This window comes from Syngnathus scovelli, chromosome 8, assembly GCF_024217435.2.
Source record: "Syngnathus scovelli strain Florida chromosome 8, RoL_Ssco_1.2, whole genome shotgun sequence".
Taxonomy (NCBI): Eukaryota; Metazoa; Chordata; class Actinopteri; order Syngnathiformes; family Syngnathidae; genus Syngnathus; species Syngnathus scovelli.
This window is the reverse complement of record NC_090854.1, coordinates 6794826-6817766: the sequence shown is the minus strand read 5'-3', so window position 1 is coordinate 6817766 and position 22941 is coordinate 6794826. Positions and strand designations below refer to the sequence as shown.

Genomic DNA, 22941 nt, shown 5'->3' with positions numbered 1-22941 from the left:
ACCATGGGTGGCACATTCACTTGTCCTAAGCCAAGGGTGGCAAGGATTAATTTTGATCTTTGTGATAAACACAAAACCTCGTCACTGCAAAAAGCCTGTTGAATCCACTGATGTCAATCTTATAATGCTTTTTGTGCCCAACGCTGTATCTCAGTTACATGCTACTAAAATGAACAGGATTGTGGTTATATCACTCCTTTCCTTACTGTGCATGCAGATCTACATGAAATTGGCCTATGTGGCAGCCAACAGATGTTAGTATTTCACCCTACCTGTTCATCACCCTGACATACAAGGTATTTGCTTTGTTTGTTCTGCTTTTGCTTTTTTTTTTAAATATTTCTTGGCAGATACACCTAAATCTTGATTTTATGCGGACTTTGCAATCAATAATTAGGGAATGGCGTTAAGCCCAAAAGTGCGTCGTATAGAAAGTCTTGTTATTGTTTTAGAATGGCATGTTTTTAGGCAGCTGAAGGGGTCCTTTATTACGTTAATTTAGGTCAGCCATGTTGTTGGGCAACCGAGGGGGTCTGTTTGCTCCACACACATCGAATTCTGTTTACGTTTTATGAAAAGAGAAGCAAATGACAATATCAGACATATTGGGTAAGTCATTTTGATTCTATGTGAATTGGATGGAAGAGAGAATAAAGCAGCCACTTATTCTACGACTGTCTGGCCATGCTCTTTGACTTGTGAGTGACTTTGTGGATGAGGTGCTTCTGCAAACTTTCTGAATCAAAAGCAATCTTAGCTATTTGTAACACTGTAATAAAGCAGTCATAAAGCTCAAACAAACTTATTATCTAACGCCTTTAAATTGGTCATGAAATTCATCGAATCATGGCGCTAAGGTTAACGCGTTAGTCATTTAGCTTGGTACGGTCCTTATATCATCCATTCAAAATTCTACTTGAAAATGTCGAGATTTAGGTGTAATTCCATGCACGTCTGATGAGTGACACATTGGGGCCTATTTTGGTAGACAGGCGTCCCTGTGCCCGGTGTAAAAACTGGCACAAATTAATTTTTGTACCGAGCCAAGTGTAGTTTACTGTGTTTGGCAATTTGGGAAAGCGGCTTCCGCTCATTTGGGCATTTTGGCGAACAGAGATGCCACGTTGAACAATTTGGTGACAGAGAGTAGACTGCGCTCTGCATAAAAAGGGATGCATGGTGATTTTTAGTGCGGGGCACGTCCAGTTTACGCGTTCTGGCATATTGTAGGATGCAACTAACAATCTCATGGCCAAAAGTGGACTTCTGAAAAGCAGGTCTATTTGGCAGTGCAGATGGCCTAATGCAATTTTGGTGTATTTGATTGAGGCTCGGATTTGATGTGCTGCGAATGTGTGTGGTGGATGTTGTGATATTTCATCCATAGATGTGACACCAGCATGGACAGTCACTTTGAATCATTGTAAAAACTATTAACGTCTTACAAATATATTCAATTTAAACTTCCTTATTTAAATTCTTGTCAGAAATGGCTATAGGGGTGTTCGTTGCCTGAAAACACCATCCAGAACTCAATGACCTTAAAAGGTGAATACCGTAATTTTCGGACTATAAGTCGCGTTTCTTTTCATAGTTTGGGTGGGGGGGCGACTTATACTCTGGAGCGACTTATATGTGAATTTTTTCGCAAATTTTCAAAATTCAAAAATCCGTGATGTAGTGAAACCGCGATAAGCGAACCGCAATGTAGCAAGGGATTACTGTCATTTGACCTGCAAGTGACGTCAGCAGCGCAGCGGTTGTTTACATAAGGACAAAGGATTCTATCACGGGATTACGAAGATGACGAAAGGCCCCACGTTTGAAGGATTTAATGATTTGGAGTGACACAAGGTTTGAAAAACATTTATGTTATAGTTATTTGATATATTTTATTTCGTGTAGCAACTTGCATATGTTTTTATCGTTAAAGTTCAGTAGTTGTTGGCTCGTTGAACTCTTGTTTTGTTAAACAAAGAGCCGTTTACCAAACCCACGTGTTTCCTGGTACTTTGTTAACGCTACAATATAGTTGTATACTAGAGCTGTGCGGCGCGCGCGCGGCGTCGTTGACATAAAGGACGGGGAATTTGATCGATGGATTTAATGATTAGGAGTGACACAGATGGTTTGATAATATTGTTGTTATATGATAGTTATTTGAAATATACTTTATATATCGTTATATGGGTCTGTGGAATGATTAGAAATGCAACTTACGAGTCCGACGTCAGCGGCGCATATGTGGCGCATACGCAGTTTACATAAAGGACGATCGATGGATTTAATGAATTGGAGTGACACAGATGGTTTGATAAACGTGTTATTTATGTAATACTTATTTGAATAACTCTGAATGTTACTCAGGCCCATTCTCAGCTCCTCGTTTGTGTATATGTCACGTTAGCATACCGTATCGTTTAGCCTGTTGTTGCTGGTTCATGTCTGTTCTTGGTGTTGGATTTTGACAAATAAATTTGCCCCAAAAGTGCGACTTATACTCCGGTGCGACTTATATATGTTTTTTTTCACTGTATTGTGCATTTTATGGCTGGTGCGACTTATACTCCGGTGCGATTTATAGTCCGAAAATTACGGTACTATCCAAAGTGACTCAGTAAAAAGAAAAAAATAACTCAGTGCCAATTATGGAATGTGCTACATCTATCATGTTTCAATTTACCCTTTCGTCAGCCTCATTTGTGGACCATAAAATTTTGTAAAACATTGTTTAAGTCCGATATTTCTCTCTTCATTTTTTTTAGAATTACTTTATAGTATAACGTGGTATATGTGATCACTCAAACCAAATATTTACCTTAACATCACTCCTGTTCAAATTCACCTCAGCAGCCTATCAAAACAAAAGTTCTGCTTTGATGTCTTTCCACTTTGACTAAGATGACTACCACTACCCCTCCTATTCTTCTCCCTGCATATTTCGGTGTTGTGTTTTTGGTATGCTCATGAAAAGACCCGCAAAGAAGGGACAATAGGGCACCTGCCGGAATAATAAACCCTCAGAGAGAAATGCAGCTGGGGCTGAGAGTCATAGAGGAACACTGATGATGGCCTTGCTTTAAAGTGGTCAGAGATGATCCTTGGCCACACCTTGTAGCCCCCCCGCCTTTTTGGAATTTCCCGTGACACGAACAATTTTACACACTCACGCATAGGGACACAAAGCATGCTCACATTTATTCAAACATCTTCCTCCACAAAGTGGCATCCCTATAGAAGAAGGCAGTTTTTGATTTTCCCATTGCATTTGCCCATGAGAGTGCAGTACTCCTCTTGAATCTAGACAGAAACTATGTGGACAGAAACAAAGGCCACACTGTTTACATACTCTCTCTGCATTTAAGTGCTGTGAGCGCATGGAGCGTTAGTCACCAGAATTCCTTTCCCTTTTACAGATTGTTTAAAAATCTCTCATCAGTCCCAAATACCATTAGTGAACTAAATTTAGCTGGTCTTCGGGATATGCTGGAGAGAAAAACAGCATGTCTGAAGACATGCATAATTTGGAGAAGGGGTGCCAAGCATGGATAAAATGATGGGGGTGCTGATAGTTAGGCCACATGCTGTGGTTGACCCACACTAGTTTCAGGTATTGTGCATTTGATGAAAATAGTGTTATTATTCACCTGTGATGATGGATTAAATTTATGAAATATATGAATGCGTGTGGTGATGGCTTTGTCTCTGCGTGGGTGTTATTGCTTCTGTACAAAAGCGCAGCTCTGTGGTAAACAACAGCCACAAACAACATTATGTAGTCCCTGCTAAGCAATTACTGTTTGCGGCGAGGCAAATTGGTTGAAAGATGCAACAAGTTGAGACCTGACAAAAAACATGCACCAGTATGACCTCTGACCCAAGCTACTTAAAGCCACTTGTCTGGGAAATCGCCAGTAAGACTCTTGCTATGACAAAAAGAAATAATCCAGGAACATAACCCACGAATTTTCCTCTTATTTTATATCTTGAATAATATCATTGAGTCAAAAGAAGCCATGCGACATGCGACCTCATCTACCTTGGTAAGATTGATAAGATTGTTAGTATATGTTTTCAAGGCTTAATTCAAAGTGTAAATTGCAACTGACAGAACCATGAACAGAAGTGCACAGTGGATCAGATTCATTTTATCTAAATTTAGGTTTTTAAAATGGTTCTGATTACCAAAATTATCCTTGGAATTCTGATTGGGAGATTTATCTAAAGTAGTGTCAATTCCCAAAAAATAATCTCCTTTGAGACCTCGGCTATTTTATGAGCATCAGTCACAATCTTCTGTCGGTAAGATTTCCACATACAAAGAAACCAGATGATAGAAACCTACTGTTTTTTTTTAAACAAAGCAAAGTTGCATACAGCCAGGTTCTTGCTTTTAGGTGCGAGTTCTTTTCCAATGGTGGGGTTGTAACTCAAATATGTATGTCAGAACACAGCATAGTGTATCACTAACTTTAGCAGTAGTGAGTCATAATTTTAGTAAATAATTGCACAAAAAATACTATAAATAGATGAATAATCAATTGAAAAACGCTAACTACGGCAGTAATTATAGCATGCCTTCTTGTGCCGCATTATGTTGTAATTTTATCATACTTTGTAGACTAGCATACTTGGCACCCTTTACAAATTTGAAATCACATAAATACATATTGGGAATATGGATGCCCCTGAATAGCAACTCAGGGACTAAATTTGTGTGTCCAAACAATACTAAACTGTGATGAAATGGTAACCCGCAATTGCCACAATGATATGATAATTGTGATGTTGATATTTAAATTCGGACCCAGTAATCACAAAAACTAAAGTAACAACATAGGTCAGTGAAAAAAAAATCAATGAGAGAGGATCTCTGTCGTTGATTACATCCATCCAATGTAGGTACCCTGTACTATGCATCCAGGCAGCTCAATTCACTGCCTGGATGTGAAGCAATTCTCGGGCCAGCATTAGCCACCATAGACAAATGAGAGCTTTGTGTACTCTGGAAGGAGTCAGGAGGTCACTACGGTGGAAGGTGGGGTGAGGAGGTGAGGTTTAGGGGTTGACAGGGAGACATAGTTTTTGGGGGGTGGTGACAAGGTTTCAGTTGTTTTGCTAAATTGGGAAGGAACAACCCCGACATTATGACATGCGGACTAACAAAAATACACTTACACATCACGCACTGTGCCACTGTGACCCTGCCACCTCTTTCACTGCAGCATTCATGAGGGTGAAAGTTAAACAGAGCTACAAATCTGATGAAAACATTTAGAGGCAGCGCTAATGGTTCGACCCCCCCCACACACACACACACACACGCACACACAACTTCCACACCACCCTTGTTGGCCACGCGTGACCAGTCAAGTGTTGCTTTTGTTGTCAACCTGAATGTCTTTCAGCCCATAGTATTCATCCAACATGCACATGCTTCCCCAAATGTATATGAACTGACAATGATGTGCATGCGTAATATCCATCCATCCATTTTCCGAACCGCTTAGTCCCCACGGGGGTCGCGGGCGTGCTGGAGCCTATCCCAGCCGTCATCGGGCAGTAGGCGGGGGACACCCTGAACCGGTTGCCAGCCAATTGCAGGGCACACAGAGACAAACAAACATTCACACTCGCACTCACACCTAGGGACAATTTGGAGTGATCAATCGGCCTACCAAGCATGTTTTTGGGATGTGGGAGGAAACCGGAGTGCCCGGAGAAAACCCACGCGGGCTCGGGGAGAACATGCAAACTCCGCACAGGGAGGGCCGGAGGTGGAATCGAACCCGCACCCTCCTAACTGTGAGGCGGACGTGCTACCCAGTGCTCCACCGAGCCGCCCATGCGTAATATTGAAAACAAAACTCCTGGTACAAAGTATCTTGCTGAAAACACATTAGAGAGATGGTTTACCAGTCGCAGGAAATGAGGTTTAACTGAAATGTTTGTTTTTTTTACGCTGCTGTTGGCTTTATTAACGTGACAAAGAAGAGAAACAGAGAATAAAATGCAGGGATAAAATTCAGCCATTAAAAATAATTGGATTGATGAAGTTTTTTGTTCATTAATGTTCACAAATATGCTTTCATGTTGCAAAGCCATTTTACTCCTCCAGTAATCCGTCTGTGAGAGAGCTTACAAAGACCACAGTCCACGTTTCTTCAAAGGTCAAAATGTCACTTTGGGTTGCAGGGAGAAGTAAACAGGAGAGGAATAAGCCTCCTGTCTTAGGGGGCCCTGCACCATAAATCCTTAGAATAAGAGTGCCTCAACATGATCTCTAAAAAGCTGAAACATGAGGTCATGCTTAAATTGTGAGTAATAGAAAACCCGTTGTGTTAGTTCACTGAACTCGTTTGTTATCAAAGTGCTAATATGTTGTTAAAAAATGTTTTCCACGGATTGGTCTTGTATGTTTAAGGAAATAAAATATGTAGGTCTATGTTTATATTGATTTTTATTGATTTTAGTATTATAACTATTGGGAAAGAAGATGATCATCTCATTTAGCGCATTTTTGCACGTCACTCGGTGAAACACAAGCAATGTGATGCAGAGGAATGCTGAACCCCAGGCAATGAATAGTCATAAATTCATTAGTGAGTGCGTAACAGGCTGGATTGAAAGAATGAAAGCTATTGCAGTGATAAACCAGTTGACCCCGTCAACTTGGCAGCTGTCATGACCTCAACCTAGAGGAGGGAGGGCACAAGGATAATATTTGTTCAAGCTGATACCTAAGGGTTGGAGAGGTTGTGTGCCTGTGTGTATGTGCTTATGTGTGTGCGCACAATATTGGTGTTGTGTCATGTTTAAAAAACACACATTTTGTCTCTGTGAATGACTTTGGGACACTATACAGGGTCTATTGTTTGAATAATTTGGCGTTAAAGGATGTGAAGTGATGAACCCAAAAGGTCATTTCTGTACATGTTATGTGCGTGTTTGCATTTGGAGAATAACACGACTATAACAGGATTTTGGATGTGTGGTGTCGACTTATTGTCATGGACTGCCGCTTCTATCCTGACGGTGCAGTTGCCATGCAAGTTGACAGCTACAAACCACCTGCAGAGTATTGATTTAGAAAGTATAAATTATTTCAGACCTTTATTGTTTTATTTTCTTTCGCTTCTTCTGGTGAGTCACGTTGCCATCCAGGTACAGTTATTGAGTTACACTGATCCCTCCCTTATGCGCTATTTGCCCCGCAGCCAAACAAATCTCTCATCAGCAGATCCTGATAGATCTATTTTAAGCATTTATCATATGATTGGGACTCACGTTCGTTTAGATGTAATCAAAACATTTCACCTAATCTAGCTGTTGTTAGGTGTTGGCACAAACAGATGATGAACACATGAAACCTGGCGTCGTTGCAATGGTGAACCTACCTTGTGAAACAAAAACACAGCTTGCAGCAAATCCATTGCAGGAATTTGACCAAGGCACCTCAGTGAAATACATCATATTGGCATTGTGTGCACACTGCAGACAAATTGGAATCGGTCAGGTATGTGAATCTGCGTGCTGGCTGATAATATACTTGAGACTGAAACCCTTAATCATAGGTGTAATTACTGCTCTGGCTAATGGGAGGTAATCAGTCCTTACAGATGGTGGCCGGTCATGTGTTGCAAGCAGTATAGACTCAAGCTGAAGTGTGAAGCATGTGTTTTTCTTGTTGTTTTCCAAATCCTTCAGCCACACCTTTTCAGTTGGGGAGATAGGATAAGGCCAAAACACCTTACCTCAGAAAGGTATTTGGGACTCTGACAGAGTAACAACAACCTCGAGACTAACCCATTTTCCCGAGGAACAAAAAACAAGACACGTAGAGTGAGTTTTACAGTTACAAAATAGTTTAAGAAAACATTTTATTTTACATAAACTGTACAGACATCATTTATTTGGCTAAATAATTCTTACACAGAAACTAAAATAGTGTTTTATTAAATAGAAAACTGAAACAAAAAAAAAAATAGAACTAAAGATGAAAAATGTTGCCTATTGTACCCTGATACAAGTAGGCCTTTTGCAGATGATCAAAACAGTATCATACACTCAATGACCATGCCCTCTTGGTACAATGGCTAATATCATGGCCTCTTTGGTTCCATTAGTTATGTAAAATACCTCTGACACAAAATTCAGTTTCTTTACTTACTATAAAAATAACTTTTCAATGGCAGTTTTTGTTTTACTAATCCTGCAACTTTTCAGTGCAAACATCACAACAATCATTCGCCTTAGAAAGGATGCGAAAGATTACATTTCAAGTATTAAGAGTCGAGGACTGAAGAGGGAAAGGGTGAGAAAGCAAACACAAAATACACAGAAAATTTCAGAGAAAGAGCATTCAGTCTAACAGGGCATGTTGTAGTATGGGTATAGTTTACTATACATTGCATAGCTCATGTGGCACTTATTTAGTGATATGACAGGACACTCAGTACCCCTTGGAAGGCAATTCTTTATACAAGTGCTAATCAGGCTGTGCATTTCAGTTTCCCCAAGTGTTGCACTGCACTGTGGCGACCCACCAAAACTAATGGCTCTGTGTCCGCGTGTCCACTTCCACAAAGCATTATTGGGCAGAAGGAATGAGTTCTGTCCCGGTGCGCAAGTGAAGTGCACTTCTCAGATCTGTCTAGTCCGGGTCATCACATGGTTACAGGGCCTGCAGCGCTCTTGATAGGCAGGAAGCTGAGGTTCGAGGCCTGCAATTAAGGGTGAAAATAACGACAGCAGCTCTGTGGAGGACTTTCTTTTGCCGCTGCAATGCGGAGGGAATAATCCTGTGAGGCATTGAGCGCTGCTGGTCTAATTCCACCAGAGGACAGTCAGACTGTGTCTGTCGGCATTCTAGTGAAGTGCTTTTGTTCTGAATTGTGTGAGCTGATGAATTGTCAGTGCTTTAAAAAAATAATAAAATAAAAACAAGTCTGACATGCGCTTAAAGTACTTAGGGGCCTGAGGAACGGGTTGAGAAGTCTGGGGACAAAGCCAATAATATCACTGGCTGATCATGTCACTTTCTTTAAATAATTCTTATTTTCTTATAGGTGTTGCTAGGCCAATATATTTTATTTAAAATGGCAAAGTAGCACAAAAGTACCATTTGGTGATCTTCATTCCCTTCTCCTCCCAATGCCATCTAATTCAAACTCAGACAGCAAGGATATCACTCAGTCTGATAAATACATACACTCATATAGAGCAGGTGCAACCAAGCCTCCGCACATTTTGATACTAGATTACACTACAGTGTGTCTCGCCTGCACATACAGTAGCAATAGATTTCTTGTACTGTATATGTATACTGTACAACGTCACCTGTTTGTACAAAAGGCCTTGCTGACAGTTCAGAGAAAATTAAGGGCCAAAATGGACTCATGCACAGCCACACTCCTCCACAATCATGTTGGGCACATCTCTCTTAACAATGTTGTACTCATCATCAAAGTAGAGCATAGACATAGTACTCAGTTTGGTGGGGATGCAGCAGGAATTGACCGGACCTGGGTTAATTCCTCTCATGCGGTACTGGTTTACCACTGCTGTGTGGAAGGATGCAGCCGATCCTGGCATGTAAGCTGGGCAACTTCCTTCACAGTAGTTGCCGTAATAGCCTGCAGGTGCAATGATCCAGTCGTTCCAGCCGATGAGACGGAAGTCAATATAGAACTGCTGCCGGCAGCATAGACCCCCGCTCGTGCCGTCACATTCCAGCCCACGCTTGCGAATGCGGTGTTTTCCGTCCACTTGTCTTGCACGGACCACCAGGAATGGCCGGTGGGACGGGTCACCTGGGTCCACCAGCACCGGAGCTACTCCAGCCATCTCACATCCCTCGCAGTGGACCTCAAGGTTCTGTCGACGGCTACCTTTGCCAAACACTGCCCGCACTGCCTCTAAGAGTGGGAAAGTGTGCCAACCACTGCGTTTCAGCTCAACACGCTTCTCCACCAGGGCCCAGCGCCCTGTGACCCCTCCACCCACTTCTTCTGGCACTTCTTCTACACTGCTCACAGCTCCAGTTTCCTGGTAGCGGATCTTGACTGTCACCTTCCTTCGTAGGCCTTTCTCAGGACCAGTCGGCAACACGCGAAAGAAGAGCCACAAGTTTGCCTGTGACACATACAGGTTCTGGTTGCCTTCATTGGAGATGAGGAAGAAAAGACTGGACTTTGAGGATGTGTACTCATCTGCGGGGGACACAATAAAAACAAAAACATTATCAGTACATACAAGGAAATTATGGCATATATCTTTGTATTTGTAGTTTGTTCAAACCTCAGAAATTTGAAATGCGAACAGATCTCAAATTATTCACAGATGCCATACTATATCAATGAGTCACTGAAGCCTCCTGCACATTGTTTGTATTTACCGTAATTTACGGACTATAAACTGCTACTATGCATAAGCTAAGAAACCTGTGGTTTATAGTCCAGTGCGTCTTATTTTTCATGATTTTCATGACATTATAAAATGATTTGTTTTGGTAATACAGGTAATAAAAATGAGGACATTGCATTTAAAACACCTGTGGTTTATAGCCCAGTGCGGTTTACATTTGAACAAAACAGGATTTTCCACTAATTTTAGCTGGTGTGGCTTATATTCAGATGCGTCTTATCATCCAGAAATTACGGATTTTGCCATGAGCTCATTATGCAGTATACTATTTTTTTGCAGAGGCCATTCATCATCTTTACTCAGGTTTTGCATCTTCACTGGTAAATACAATGATTTACAATATGTAGAAATATAGATTACACTGTAGACACAAACACAGGGTGTGTGTAAAATGAAATATGAACTGCTGATTTTATCAAAAGAGAAGCAATACGCAGATGGCAATATCAGGTGGATTGAGTATTGTCACGTCCCTGCGTCACCGGACTCCCAGCCAAGCCCCAATCAAGGAATTGCCAGCACCTGCTACAGCTCGTTAGGTCCACTACTTAACCTCTATGCATTCTGCCAGTGGTTGTCAGTTCGTCTCCTTACCCTGCCCATGACACCACTGCCTTTTTGTCCCTTGAATGATCTCTGTTGCCAACTGCTTCCGTAAACTGACCGACCACGCCTGATCGCCGCCTGCCCTGACTACTTGCTCGTCCTTTGACCACGCTCCTGATCGCCGCCTATCTCGACAACCTGCCTGCCTCCGACTACGACTACGCGCTGTGCTCTGCTGCTCAGCCACGCCAGACCGCAAGTCCAGCGTTCCACTTCCCCTTTCCCCCTTTTCAGTAAAGGATTGTGCGCATTTGGTTGTCCCGTCTCTGTTCCGTGACAAGTATGTCATTTTGATGCTATGTGAATTGGATGGAAGAGAGAATAAAGCAGCCACTTATTCTACTACTGTGTCCGGCCACGCTCTTTAACTTGTGACTGTGTGGACGAGGTGCTTCTGTAAACTTCCCCCTTTCCCAATCAAAAACGATCCTAGCTATCCGTAACACTGTAATAAAGCAGTGAAAACGATCAAACAGCCCACTTCTAACCTCTTTAAATTGGTCACGGTAATTCATCATACCACAAGCGCTAAGGTTTACGTGCTAGTACGGCTTCGTAGTTTCGTATGGTCTTTATCTCATCCATTCAAAATACTACTTGAAAATGTATTTATGACAAAAAAAAAAAAAAAAAACTGGGGTCCATGACCAAACCGCATTAGACAGAAAGTCGCATAGGATCAAAGCGAGTAAAATCGAGATTTAGGTGTAGTGTTAATAGTGATTTTAATATCAATACAAATAATCACAATAATTACTTTGCCGTGTCTAACTTTGCGCCCCAAGTATTCAAACTCAGCGGTCCCAAACATTTTTAACACTTAGGACTAGATTATTGTCAGACAATATTTTCACGGATCGGTGTCTGATGACGTCACGATTTTTGCGAAGAAAACTTCTAAAAACAATTCTAGAAAAAAAATAAATCAAAATCAAATGTCGAAAGCATCAATAAAGCAAATAATCAACGACTGCACATTGTTTTTAGAAGTTCTCTTCGCAAAATTCGTCCGTGTTTAAATTACAATCCAATTTCCGCAAAGCAGACCAACCACGATCTGAAAAGTCATCATACCAGCTAACCATATAGCATAACGTCTTCAAAAGGCTTAGGTCTCCGAGCTGATCTGAACACCGAATGGATGTGGTACCTACACTGGCTTTTAAGGTGTGGCGGTTAAATACAACAAAATAAAATGATATGAACGGCATAAAAACAATGGTATTGTGGTGCCGAAGAAAAAGACGAGGAATCGGAAGAACAACGGAAGTGCGTACCACAAAAACACCACGTTCCAAATACACCCATAAACCCTTCTTTCCACGGGGAAATTCTGTATGTGAACATAATATAACAGTAAACACAAATCCACTATGGAACTTTACTATGTTATGTTCACGTCACTGAGAACGAATTAGCGTCAAGATCCGGGGTTCTACTGTAGTTTGATAGGTCTGATGATGTTTCAGCTTTTAAAGTTGAGTTAAAGTTAAAGTCTCAATGATCGTCACATACACATCTGGGTGTGGTAAAATTTGTCCTCTGCATTTAACCCATCCCCGTGTGATTTTGATCCATCCCCTAGGGGAGAGGGGAGCAGTGAGCAGCAGCAGTGCCGCGCTCGGGAATCATTTGGTGATCTAACCCCCCAATTCCAACCCTTAATACTGAGTGCCAAGCAGGGTCCCATTTTTATAGTCTTTGGTATGACCCGGCCGGGGTTAGAACCCACAACCTTCCAGTCTCAGGGCGGATACTCTACCACTTTTTACCAATAATCCTGCCCAGTTGGGTAAATGAAGCCCCAATTTGTTAAGTGACAGGACCAAAGAGCAAGAGATTGAAGAGATGTGAACTGAGGAAGACAACATGAAAGAATAAAGATGTAAGTAAAAAAGGTGTTAGGGTGGTGAACACAGCCAAGATCCCTGGGGGGTTCATCGAGTTCACTGTTAGCACCCTACTGAGCCCCACCCATTCCCTCCTCCTTCCATGTGCAAGTACCCTAAGAGTGACAGCACAAAGCCCCCTGTGAGGCACTGGGAGACAGCCGCGCAGCAGCCCACTATTGAAACACGTGGCTTTCCAGCAAAATGCATGGGGGGAATAAAAGCCATTTACATGACACTGGCCACTTTCTAAAAGGGTACAAAGAAGAGATTCCAGAAGTCTAAAGGTGACGGTGGGTTTAGTAGACAGAGAAAAAAAAAATACTGCCAATGAGAGCTCAATTATGTCTTCCAATTTACCCAAAGGCATCTTGAACGGTTTCTATTTCAGGAACGTTAGCACAAGTTCTTAAGCAAAGCATTGCCCTAAAAGTGGCTAAATTACTTTGTTTGCAGACTGATTAGTGTTTGTCAGTGTCAACATGTGGCCACCAAAGATGGCCCTCCCTTTAAGGCGCCCCGTGCCTCTTGCTCCTGTATACCACAGCTTTAAATTTACACACAGACTTGTTCAGACCAGCTCAAGCTCAAGCACTGTACTTGTACACACATTTCCATCCATCCATGCACACAACCACCGCCATGCTAAGCAATACATTAAAATATCAGGCCTCCATATCCTGCTGGCTATCAAGAGTGCAGTGAGTACATTCTTACATAAAGGACTCTGATTAACTACAGCTTTCATTTGTGATGGCTATAAAAGCCCCTCTGATTTATTTATTTATTTATTTATTTATTTATTTATTTATTTATTTATTTATTTATTTATTTATTTGTGGTTGTGATATGTCCTGAATACAAGGTGCTTCATTCATAATTTTCTGTTTAAATTGTGCACTCGCGTACAGAATTGCTCTTTAGCATAACTAAAAGTCAAAACCCTTATCTTGTACAAAGTTTGAACGATAAACTCAGAAGTTACCAAAACGTCATCATATTCAAACAAATGCATTAACAAATTGCAGACACTGTACTGACAAAATGTACACTTCAAAATATGATATTATAAAAATCAACAATTAACTGACATGAATGTATTTTGAATGTAAAGGCTTTACTTTGGTCCAGAAAATAATTATCCGAGTACTATATATATAGCTATTTATTCTATTCTATAGAATATTTCAATATTGAAAGCACACGGGGAGCTTACAAAGCAAATTACTTTTTGCCACTAATGGTCCCTTTGAGGATTTTTGTTTTCATCCATTATTTCAGACAGTTTTGAACTCGCCCTGACACGTCTTACCTGACCCAGCAGAGTGAGGTTGCTCGTGAATATCAGCAGTTAGGACACCTGGGTGGGCTTGTGTGGATAATGGGTTGCTTCAGCTTGTCCTTACCTGCGCCACAAGGCTCTGTGGCCCAGGTGAGGAAAGGGACCATACATGGAAGCAGGCGAGCTGGCAGTGAAGCAACTCATTACTCACGGCCGCTAGACACGACGGCGTGTCACTAAAAGATGAGGGTGTGCCCACGCCGCGGTACTTCTAAACATGAGCCAAGGAGTGTGCGCTTATTGCTGCCATTGTTCAGGCATGATGAGGATGGTGGGCCTGGCTTGAAATGCCAAATCTTTGGCCTGCCGTAAATGCTCCTTCTGCTCTGGTTCGACACTGCTATTGTTGGCGTAAACTGGAGATGCAGTCATTAATGTTCATGAATTATGTATTGGATCATAAGGTATACCGTGAAAGGTCAAGGCTGAAGCACATACTTGTGGAAAATATTTGGAGCAGGTCTGAGAGCGTGCTGCGAGACACCTCCCACACGAAAGAGTGTCGTCCTAAAGTAAACCTGCCAACCTGATACCTCACTGTTGAGGTAGCGGATTACTTCCCATCATTAAGCATCCTCTCTCACCAACGTTCATTTTTCAAGACAGCAATTATCAGAAACCAAGGAGCTCCGAACGAAACCTCTCTATTGTAGTTGTTCCTCAGTTGCTTTCAGCAGAGTTGAACTTGGTCATTGTCACTTGTGCACATCAGAAAAGCAGTTTCTCATTTCTTTGAACAAGTTTCAAACTCTTTGGCACATCCATTATGGCACTATGGCACAAATGGATTATGTACAATGTTCCGCTGTTTGCTACATTATCAAATTTTCATGCCATGTTGATCAAAATGCATGACAATGGGTCTCTGTTGAATTATCTCACACTCCACAACATTTTAGCATTAGTGTATTAGTATATTAAATAAGTATTTTCATGCAAAATGGTTAAGCAAGTTGTCAAAAAATGTCTATATATATTTCTATACATTTCCATTCATTACATTTTTCCTCAGGTGAATCTTGACTCCTTCTAATGAAGGGAAACATTTGTTCAACCAAAGATCCATTTTCTGAAATAGCTCATAGCAAGTAAAAATATTTGTTGTGATGTGTATACAAATTTGTGGTCCTTGGACTACAGTGTAATTCCTACAGTGTTGTACAAGAGATTTTCCAATGTTCACATTCCTACTTTTTGGATGTTTGATTGTGTGTGTTGAGTGCTGTCTTTTCCTTTTAGCAAAGTACAGTGCAAGTCCTTTCAGCAAAGTACAGTGCAAACAGTTGAGGGGAAATATGAATCTCACCTAGCAATCTATCGTTCACTTGCACTAAGGTGTGACGTAAAATTTAGAATAATTGTCTGCAAAACTTTAGCCGCAGTTTACATCAGAACATCCCTCCAAAGGACACTGTTAGATTGACATTATCCAAACACAATGACACAAGTACTTCTGATGGCACTGCCATATTTGTTGATACGAATGCAGTATTCCCTTTTGAAGCTGTACTAAGAATTTTGAGAAAAAAATGGCTTTGTCAGGGGAACCATTGTGTCTTTCTAAATGAACTGTATTGAGAAATTCCTGTTTTGCAAATGCCTATTCTGATCCAAGATATGTACCAATGTGACTAAGAAAAATTGTAAGTCCCCGATCCACCACGAACTGGCCTCGTCTTCCTCACCCGCCTCACCTCATTTGAACTAGAGAAGTAGAAGAGAAGTGAAACCACCCTTAAGCAACAAAACAACACAATATCTTCATCATCATCATCATCATCACCACTCCTTTTCTGGATCACTATACTTCACTTGTCAACATGCCTTATCTCAAACTGGAAAACATCAACAACAACACTTGAGCCTCCTGGTGCAAGTTTGCCTGCCTTTCTTGAGACCTTGCCTCTGAGCCCCACCCCAGCTGGCAGTATGTGATCTGTGGGTCTTGAGCCAGCTGGCCAGGAGGCAAACGGGGACTGGGGAGCAGGGACCCAAGCCAGCTCTGTCGTACAATACCGCACAAAAGCTCAAAGGTGTGAGGAAGAATAGAGCTAAAAAGAAAAAAAACAGAAATAGAAAAAGAAGAAGCAAAGGAGCCCGGTGGACATTAAGAATGACAAAAACATGCTTTACAACACTGCATTATAGGCACACACATGATATCGCCCCCGCCCTCACCCTCCAGCATTGCCAGCATTCACCCCTCCACCCACACTCACACCATTCTCTTCCAACGACTCAAATGTCACATGCATTATTCTGCGCAATTTCTTTTGTTTTCTCAGTTTTCCTCCCTTATCGTTGACATGTAGAGTTCAGCAGGAACACATAGTGCTCTAATAATAACTGCCTGGCTTTTGTTCCCTTGTCCTGAGGGTACTCTGATCATTCCCATTCCTTGACAGCAGCCCATTCGGACAAATTGTAACGGCTGGGCCAATAAGAAAAGGCAAGCATGGTGAGTGTGCCTGTCTTTATGCCATTGTAGTTTTAGTGTACCAAAGTGCATATCGGTCAGATTGAAATAACATTTTAAAGTTAAAGTAAAGTACCAATGATCATCGTCACACACACATCTGGGTGTGGTGAAATTTGTCCTCTGCATTTAACCCATCCCCATGTGATTTTGATCCATCCCCTGGGGGAGAGGGGAGCAGTGAGCAGCAGCGGTGCCGCGCTCGGGAATCATTTGGTGATCTAACCCCCCAATTCCAACCCTTAATGCTGAGTGCCAAGCAGGGAGGCAATGGGTCCCATTTTTATAGTCTTTGGTATGACCCGGCCGGGGTTTGAACCCACAACCTTCCAGTCTCAGGGCGGACACTCTACTACTAGGCCACTGAGCTGGTTTGCTTTCATTAAAGATTCTCTTGTTGCAAAGTGACAATTATTAGATTTTTGTCAAGTGCAGAAAATTGTGGAGCACCCACTCTGTGTGTGCACATATAGAAATGAGTGTTCTATTTAGACAACATGAAAAACATACTCCCTTGTTTGTGTACAAGTTACTATATATGTATAAAGATGGATGGGCGGATGGATGGATGGATGTGTTTGATCGGTAGATGGACGGACGGAGGGATGGACGGACAGACAGATAGCTGAACAGACGGACAGTACATAGATAATGTGTGATAAAATAATTCAAGTTTATACACCAACCTTATTACAGCTTGGGTTGCCAAATGATATCTATTTAAATCAGGCATAATAAGCTGATGGCTCTGCCTATTTTCCTCTCAGACACGTACGTGATCTGTGATTGAATTAATTCCCAGAAGCAAATATTATAAACATTTACAAATACATTTTTCATTGAATAAGAAAATATATGTAATTTATTTAATCATGGTACCTGTTGCTTGTGTATTTAAAAACAGATTTAGTCGCCGCTAATTTCTGCCAGAAGGTAGAGATCATGCAGGTGTCGTGATGAAATATTTTTAAGAAGCCTACCAGTTTCTGCGAAGCTGATAATCTCCGAGGTCTCCATTTGAACTTCGTTGTTGAAGGACGCCTGTCCGTCAAAACTTGGGATCTCCATACGACCGTCTTCTTGCACTTTGCCGGCATGCAGCCTCCTCAGCGCGGTGACCATCGCAGCTTTTGGAATGGGGTGGGTGATGTTGGGTCGCTCCCTCATCTGCAACCTGTTCAGTATGTGTCTCTTGACCGCCTCCAAGAAGTCTACGTTCACGCGTTCAGACTGATCCGGTGCCCTGAAGCCGCACGACGCGCACGACTCCACCGGCGAGCTCTCAGTCTCTGGCAGTGCGCTGCAGCGCACCGAGAAAGCGCACGCAATTAACAACACCACACTGGCTGAAGTCATTTTCACAAATGTACACGTCAAAGTCCAGTCCACGTAAGAGAAAAAAATATTCGACTAAATAGTCGCGCTATAGTTAATTAAAAAAAAGAAGAAAGAACAGGGGGGGGGGGGGGGGGGGGGGGGGAAGCAACTTATGAGAGTGCGCAACCGCTGAATCCAAAAGTTAGTGAAAACGTTCCAAACCTCCAAGTGCTGCCTAAGTTATTTAACTCCACTCATTAGGCATGCAGCGTGTTGTCCAACAATGAGTCTTGAGTTTGCGTACAGGCAAAAATGAGACAAAACCTTCGGTGAGCTAGCCAAAATGGAAGGAAAAGCGTAGTCCGCTCTTTTTCATTCATATGTACAGGAACTCATCTTCTTCAGTAAGAGTCCTAAAATGAAATAAAGTTGGGTAGCACCCGGGATTGTGCGCCCGTACCGTGTTCCGGTGCGTTGCTGTAGATGACCAGCCAGTTTTGTCCTGCGAGATGCTCTTGACTGAGACCCCTTTCCCCCTGTCCAATCACGACGACAAGGGCTCTGCAATTGCCGTTTTTTCCCCTTTTCCCTTTCTTTCTTTCTCTCTCTTTTTTTTTTTTTTTTTGAATTAAAGAGTCGGAACCACGTTGGGATTTCAACCAACTCGACTCAAGGGATTAGCAGACTATGTTTCAGAGCAACGACTACTCTGCTATAGTTGACAGGCTTTTATTATGGTCGTACGTACCATAGGTTGCCTATTCATAGAGACGCCCCCCAGACACCCCCTCCCTCTCTAAAGGGCTGCCTTATTAAAACCACTCCGTGACAGTGTGAGAGTTCAAAAGGCACCACGTCATGTCATCATTAATTTGTAGCGTTTTTAAAACTAAAACCATATTTCAATGAAAGCACTTCTTAATCACATTAAATACGTTTCATATTGCACAACACACACACACACACACACACACACATACATATATATATATATATATATATATATATATATATATATATATATATATATATATATATAGCTGTTTGAGGGCGTTTCACAAATTTAGATATTGTACGCAAGTAAATGCTAAAACTATACATTTTATAACGTGACACGTGCAACTTGTTCCTATACATTACTTGACACACACCACCATCTGCTGCTGATACGCAGTCATTACACTTTTCACGAAGCGCCTCCAGGATTTATTGATATATTTATATTGTTACTTTTAGCCAGTAAAATGCTCATTCTGACCAAAGAAGTTCGCTATAATAAGAATTACTATTATTCTTATAATAATTATTATTGTTATTATTATCATCGTCATAATTAGCATCACCATAATAATCTTAACAAAGATGCGCAATTCTTTTTGTGCTCTTACTTTTATTCTAATAGGACACCACAAATTTTGTACGTATTTAACTGTAATGTGCTGGTCATAAACAAGAACCGCTATTTTACAGTGGAACATTTGTGCCGGGATGGAACCTCCAAGCTATAGGTTGGAAAACAACCACTTGGCACTGAGCCACGCCACCCCCAGTATGGTCAACGTGGTCCTCTGTTTGTTTACAAATTTGAAAATGGAGAAAGTCTGCAGTAACTTGGCTGAAAGAGAGTGTCACGAGGAATTTACAAGCCAATCCAATGACGTGATATGCATGTCAGTAGGTTATACTGGAAGAGGATATGTTTACCAGAAATTGCACATTCTTTATAGCCCATGAGCCAGTTGAAATATGGGTATCAAGCGACTGAATATACACCACTGTTTTTTTACAGGGTCGCTTGACATCTAAAATGTCAGAAAATGTCAAGCAGGCATAGTAGCGTCTTAATACCGCTTCCATTTTAAAAGATATCAGTCAGTATACGTATATGTACAATACAATACAATACAATACAATACAATACAATACAATACAATACAATACATTCATTCTGTCACGTTTCGTCCCCGGTTGTTTTATTATGTGCATATTGTCATAGTTTCTGTCCGTGTGCCTGTGTGCTCACCCCTCCCCTCCTTTGTCCCCATGATCAGTGTGATCATTCTCACCTGCCTCTCGTTACCTGTCACGTATTTAAATCCTGCCTGCTTGTCACAACCTTGTCGGATTATTTCTTTCTGTTTTTCCCTCAGTCGTTTTCTGTTCGCCCTCCCTGTCGGTCAGTCAGTCAGTCATGTTGGTGTTTTGTGATGATGTTAGATTAGTTTGCCAGTTCCTGTCTGTTTCCCTTCAAGCTCCATTCCAACTCCCTTTTCCCCAAATAAACCCTGGTCCAAGCTGGATTTGGTCGCCCTGCTCCATTCCGATCCGTGACAGGTAGTACTGTAGTAATGTAGATTGTGTGTCTGGCAGTGAAACCCTTGATTGTAATCGGGACGGGACTAGATAAGCAGCCCGCTTCCCTTTTTGACAAGTCATGTAAACCATAATGTGAAATGAAGCTGTAATAAGTGTGTTGTTTATGTACTTGCCGAAATAAACAATTCAAATCAAAACTACTAAAAGAGTCTGGTGATTTAAGGGCTTTTTGGGAATGAGATTTATGACAAACTGATCCACCCACTTTTGGAGCTTGCTTCCTGTTTTGTTTTGTTTTTCCATCTAGGCCTGTCTACGTCACTGGAGGCAGGTAGGCAAGCATTGTAATACCTATTGTTTCCTGGCTTGGTTTGTCACATTCTGTTTTCACCTAGTGTCTGAAATGGTGATTCATTGCCATCAATATTCAAATGCACATTCCTAATCTTGTTCACTTCAACCGGTAAAAATTTGAAAGACAAGATTTACGGAAGGATTTCACCTTCTTACCAGCCAGTCAAGGGGCTCTATGTCAGACACACACACAGCGAGGAGGCTTACCGTGGATCGTGTCGGCCGGCCCGCTGCAAGGAGGCTTACCACAAACCGTGTGGGATGACCAGCTGTTCAGTGATGAGGCTTTCCGCGGATCGTGTCGGCTGGCCCGCCGTGCAGCGAGGAGGCCCTCTGATCGCCACTGGCCCCGTTCGCCGGTCTGTGTGTGTCGATTTCGGATAAATAACTGAGTGTGGCTGCTTAAAGCACTTAATTTTTTGAATAGGCGATGAAGGTAGTCATCCCCATATGTGGAGTTCAGGGGAAATCTAAGTTGAATACATAACCCAGGGGTGTCCAAACTTTTTTCAACGAGGGCCACATACATAACCATATACGTAGGAGGGTGTGGGCCACTTACTAGAAATTAGATATATAGGCTTAAGTGTATTAAAGTTAGAAAAATAAATTAAAAGTGGTCAAATACGTATGTTATATTGTTGAAATACAACACTGCATTCATCACAGCTTTGCATAAATTGATGATGATGATGATGATAGAACTTTATTCATCCCACAGTGGGGAAATTTACTTGTCACAGCAGCGTACAAGAGTGCAAGAATACAAGTGCCAAATCTAAAAAAGGATAAATAACAGACAAGGACAAAGACAAGTGGCACTAGTAGCGGTAGAGACGAAACACAATTTTATCAGGCACCACGCATGTTGTAGAGTCTGACAGCAGTGGGAATGAAGGACCTGCGGAATCTTTCCTTCCTACACCGTGGGTGTAATAGTCTGCTGCTAAAGGAGCTGCTCAGGGACTGCATAATGTCATGGAGGGGGTGAGAGGTGTTGTCCATGATGGATTTCAGCTTAATTAACGTCCTCCTCTTACCCACAACCTCAATGGAGTCCAGGGGACAGCCCAGGACAGAGCTTGCTCTCCTGACCATCTTATTTAGTCTCCCCCTGGATGTTCACCAGAGTGAAGTGGGGTGCTGTCCTCTTGAAGCTTACAAACATTTCCTTCGTCTTGCTGGTGTTCAGCTGAAGCTGGTTGAGCTCACACCAGCTGACAAAGTCCTTGATGACCGTCTTGTATCCCAGATCGTTCCCTTCCGAAACATATCCAACAATGACCGTGTTATCGGAGAACTTCTGGATGTGGCAGTGTGTGGTGTAGTGGGTGAAGTCCGAAGTGTACAGGGTCAAAAGGAAAGGAGAGAGCACCGTACCCTGAGGGATACCTGTGCTGCAGCGCACCACGCCAGAGTCACAGTGATGTAACCTCACAAACTGCGGCCTGTCGGTGAGGAAGTCTGTTGTCCATGCAGCCAGGCACTGGTCCACACCCACCTTCTCCATCTTCACCCTGAGCAGTGACGGCTGCATGGTGTTAAAAGCGCTGGAGAACTCGAAGAACATGATCCTCTCAGTGCTCCCGATGTCCTCCAGGTGAAGCAGTGTTCTGTGCAGTAAATAAATCACTGCATCGTCCACCCAAACACCAGGCCGGTAAGCAAACTGCAGCGGGTTCAGCTGTGCGCTCACCAGTGAACGCAGGTGACCCAGGATGATCCTCTCCATAGTCTTCATCAGGTGGGAAGTCAAGGCAATGGGCCTGAAGTGGTTAGGATCCTTGGGGCGCGGCACCTTCAGTACGGGGACCACGCAGGAGGTCTTCCACAGAGCTGGAACTTTGTTCAGGCTCAGGTTGAACAGGTACATGACCACGCCACCCAGCTGGTCCGCACAGTCCCTGAGCAGTCTCGGACAGATGTCGTCTGGGCCTGGGGCCTTCCCTGCCTTGATCTTTCTGAAGTGACTCCTCACCTGAAGAACTGTAAAGGAGAGGGCGGTGTTGGAAGACTGGAGTGGTGGAGTGAAGACTGAAGAGTGTCTTCGGGGGGTCAGAGGGGGTTGGTGAGCTGGCAGGGGGGCTGGAGTGTCGAAGGTGGCAGGTTGAGGTGCGGAGTGGGGGGGAGGAGGCCGGGGAAGGAGAGGGGTGAAGGGGCGGGGGGAGGTGAATCAAATCTGTTGAACAGATTGAGTTCATCCGCACAGTCCTTGT

At 42.5% G+C, this 22941-nt stretch overlaps 1 protein-coding gene across 5 annotated transcripts in view; it reads right to left on the bottom strand.

Moving 5' to 3' along the window:
- Positions 1 to 7843: 7843 nt before the first annotated feature.
- The window catches only part of LOC125974183 (inhibin beta B chain), a 43117-nt gene continuing 28019 nt past the window's right edge, over positions 7844 to 22941 (bottom strand). For 4 of the 5 annotated variants that reach the window (XM_049729151.2, XM_049729153.2, XM_049729152.2 and 1 more), the window contains 2 exons: positions 17719 to 21086; positions 7844 to 10211 (listed from right to left, as the gene is read on the bottom strand). In XM_049729151.2, the coding sequence (XP_049585108.1) occupies positions 9397 to 10211; positions 17719 to 18094 (1191 nt within the window). In that variant the 5' untranslated portion in view covers positions 18095 to 21086 and the 3' untranslated portion in view covers positions 7844 to 9396. The remainder of the gene's footprint in view (positions 10212 to 17718; positions 21087 to 22941) is intronic. The other variant, XM_068651646.1, reaches the window with a different exon arrangement.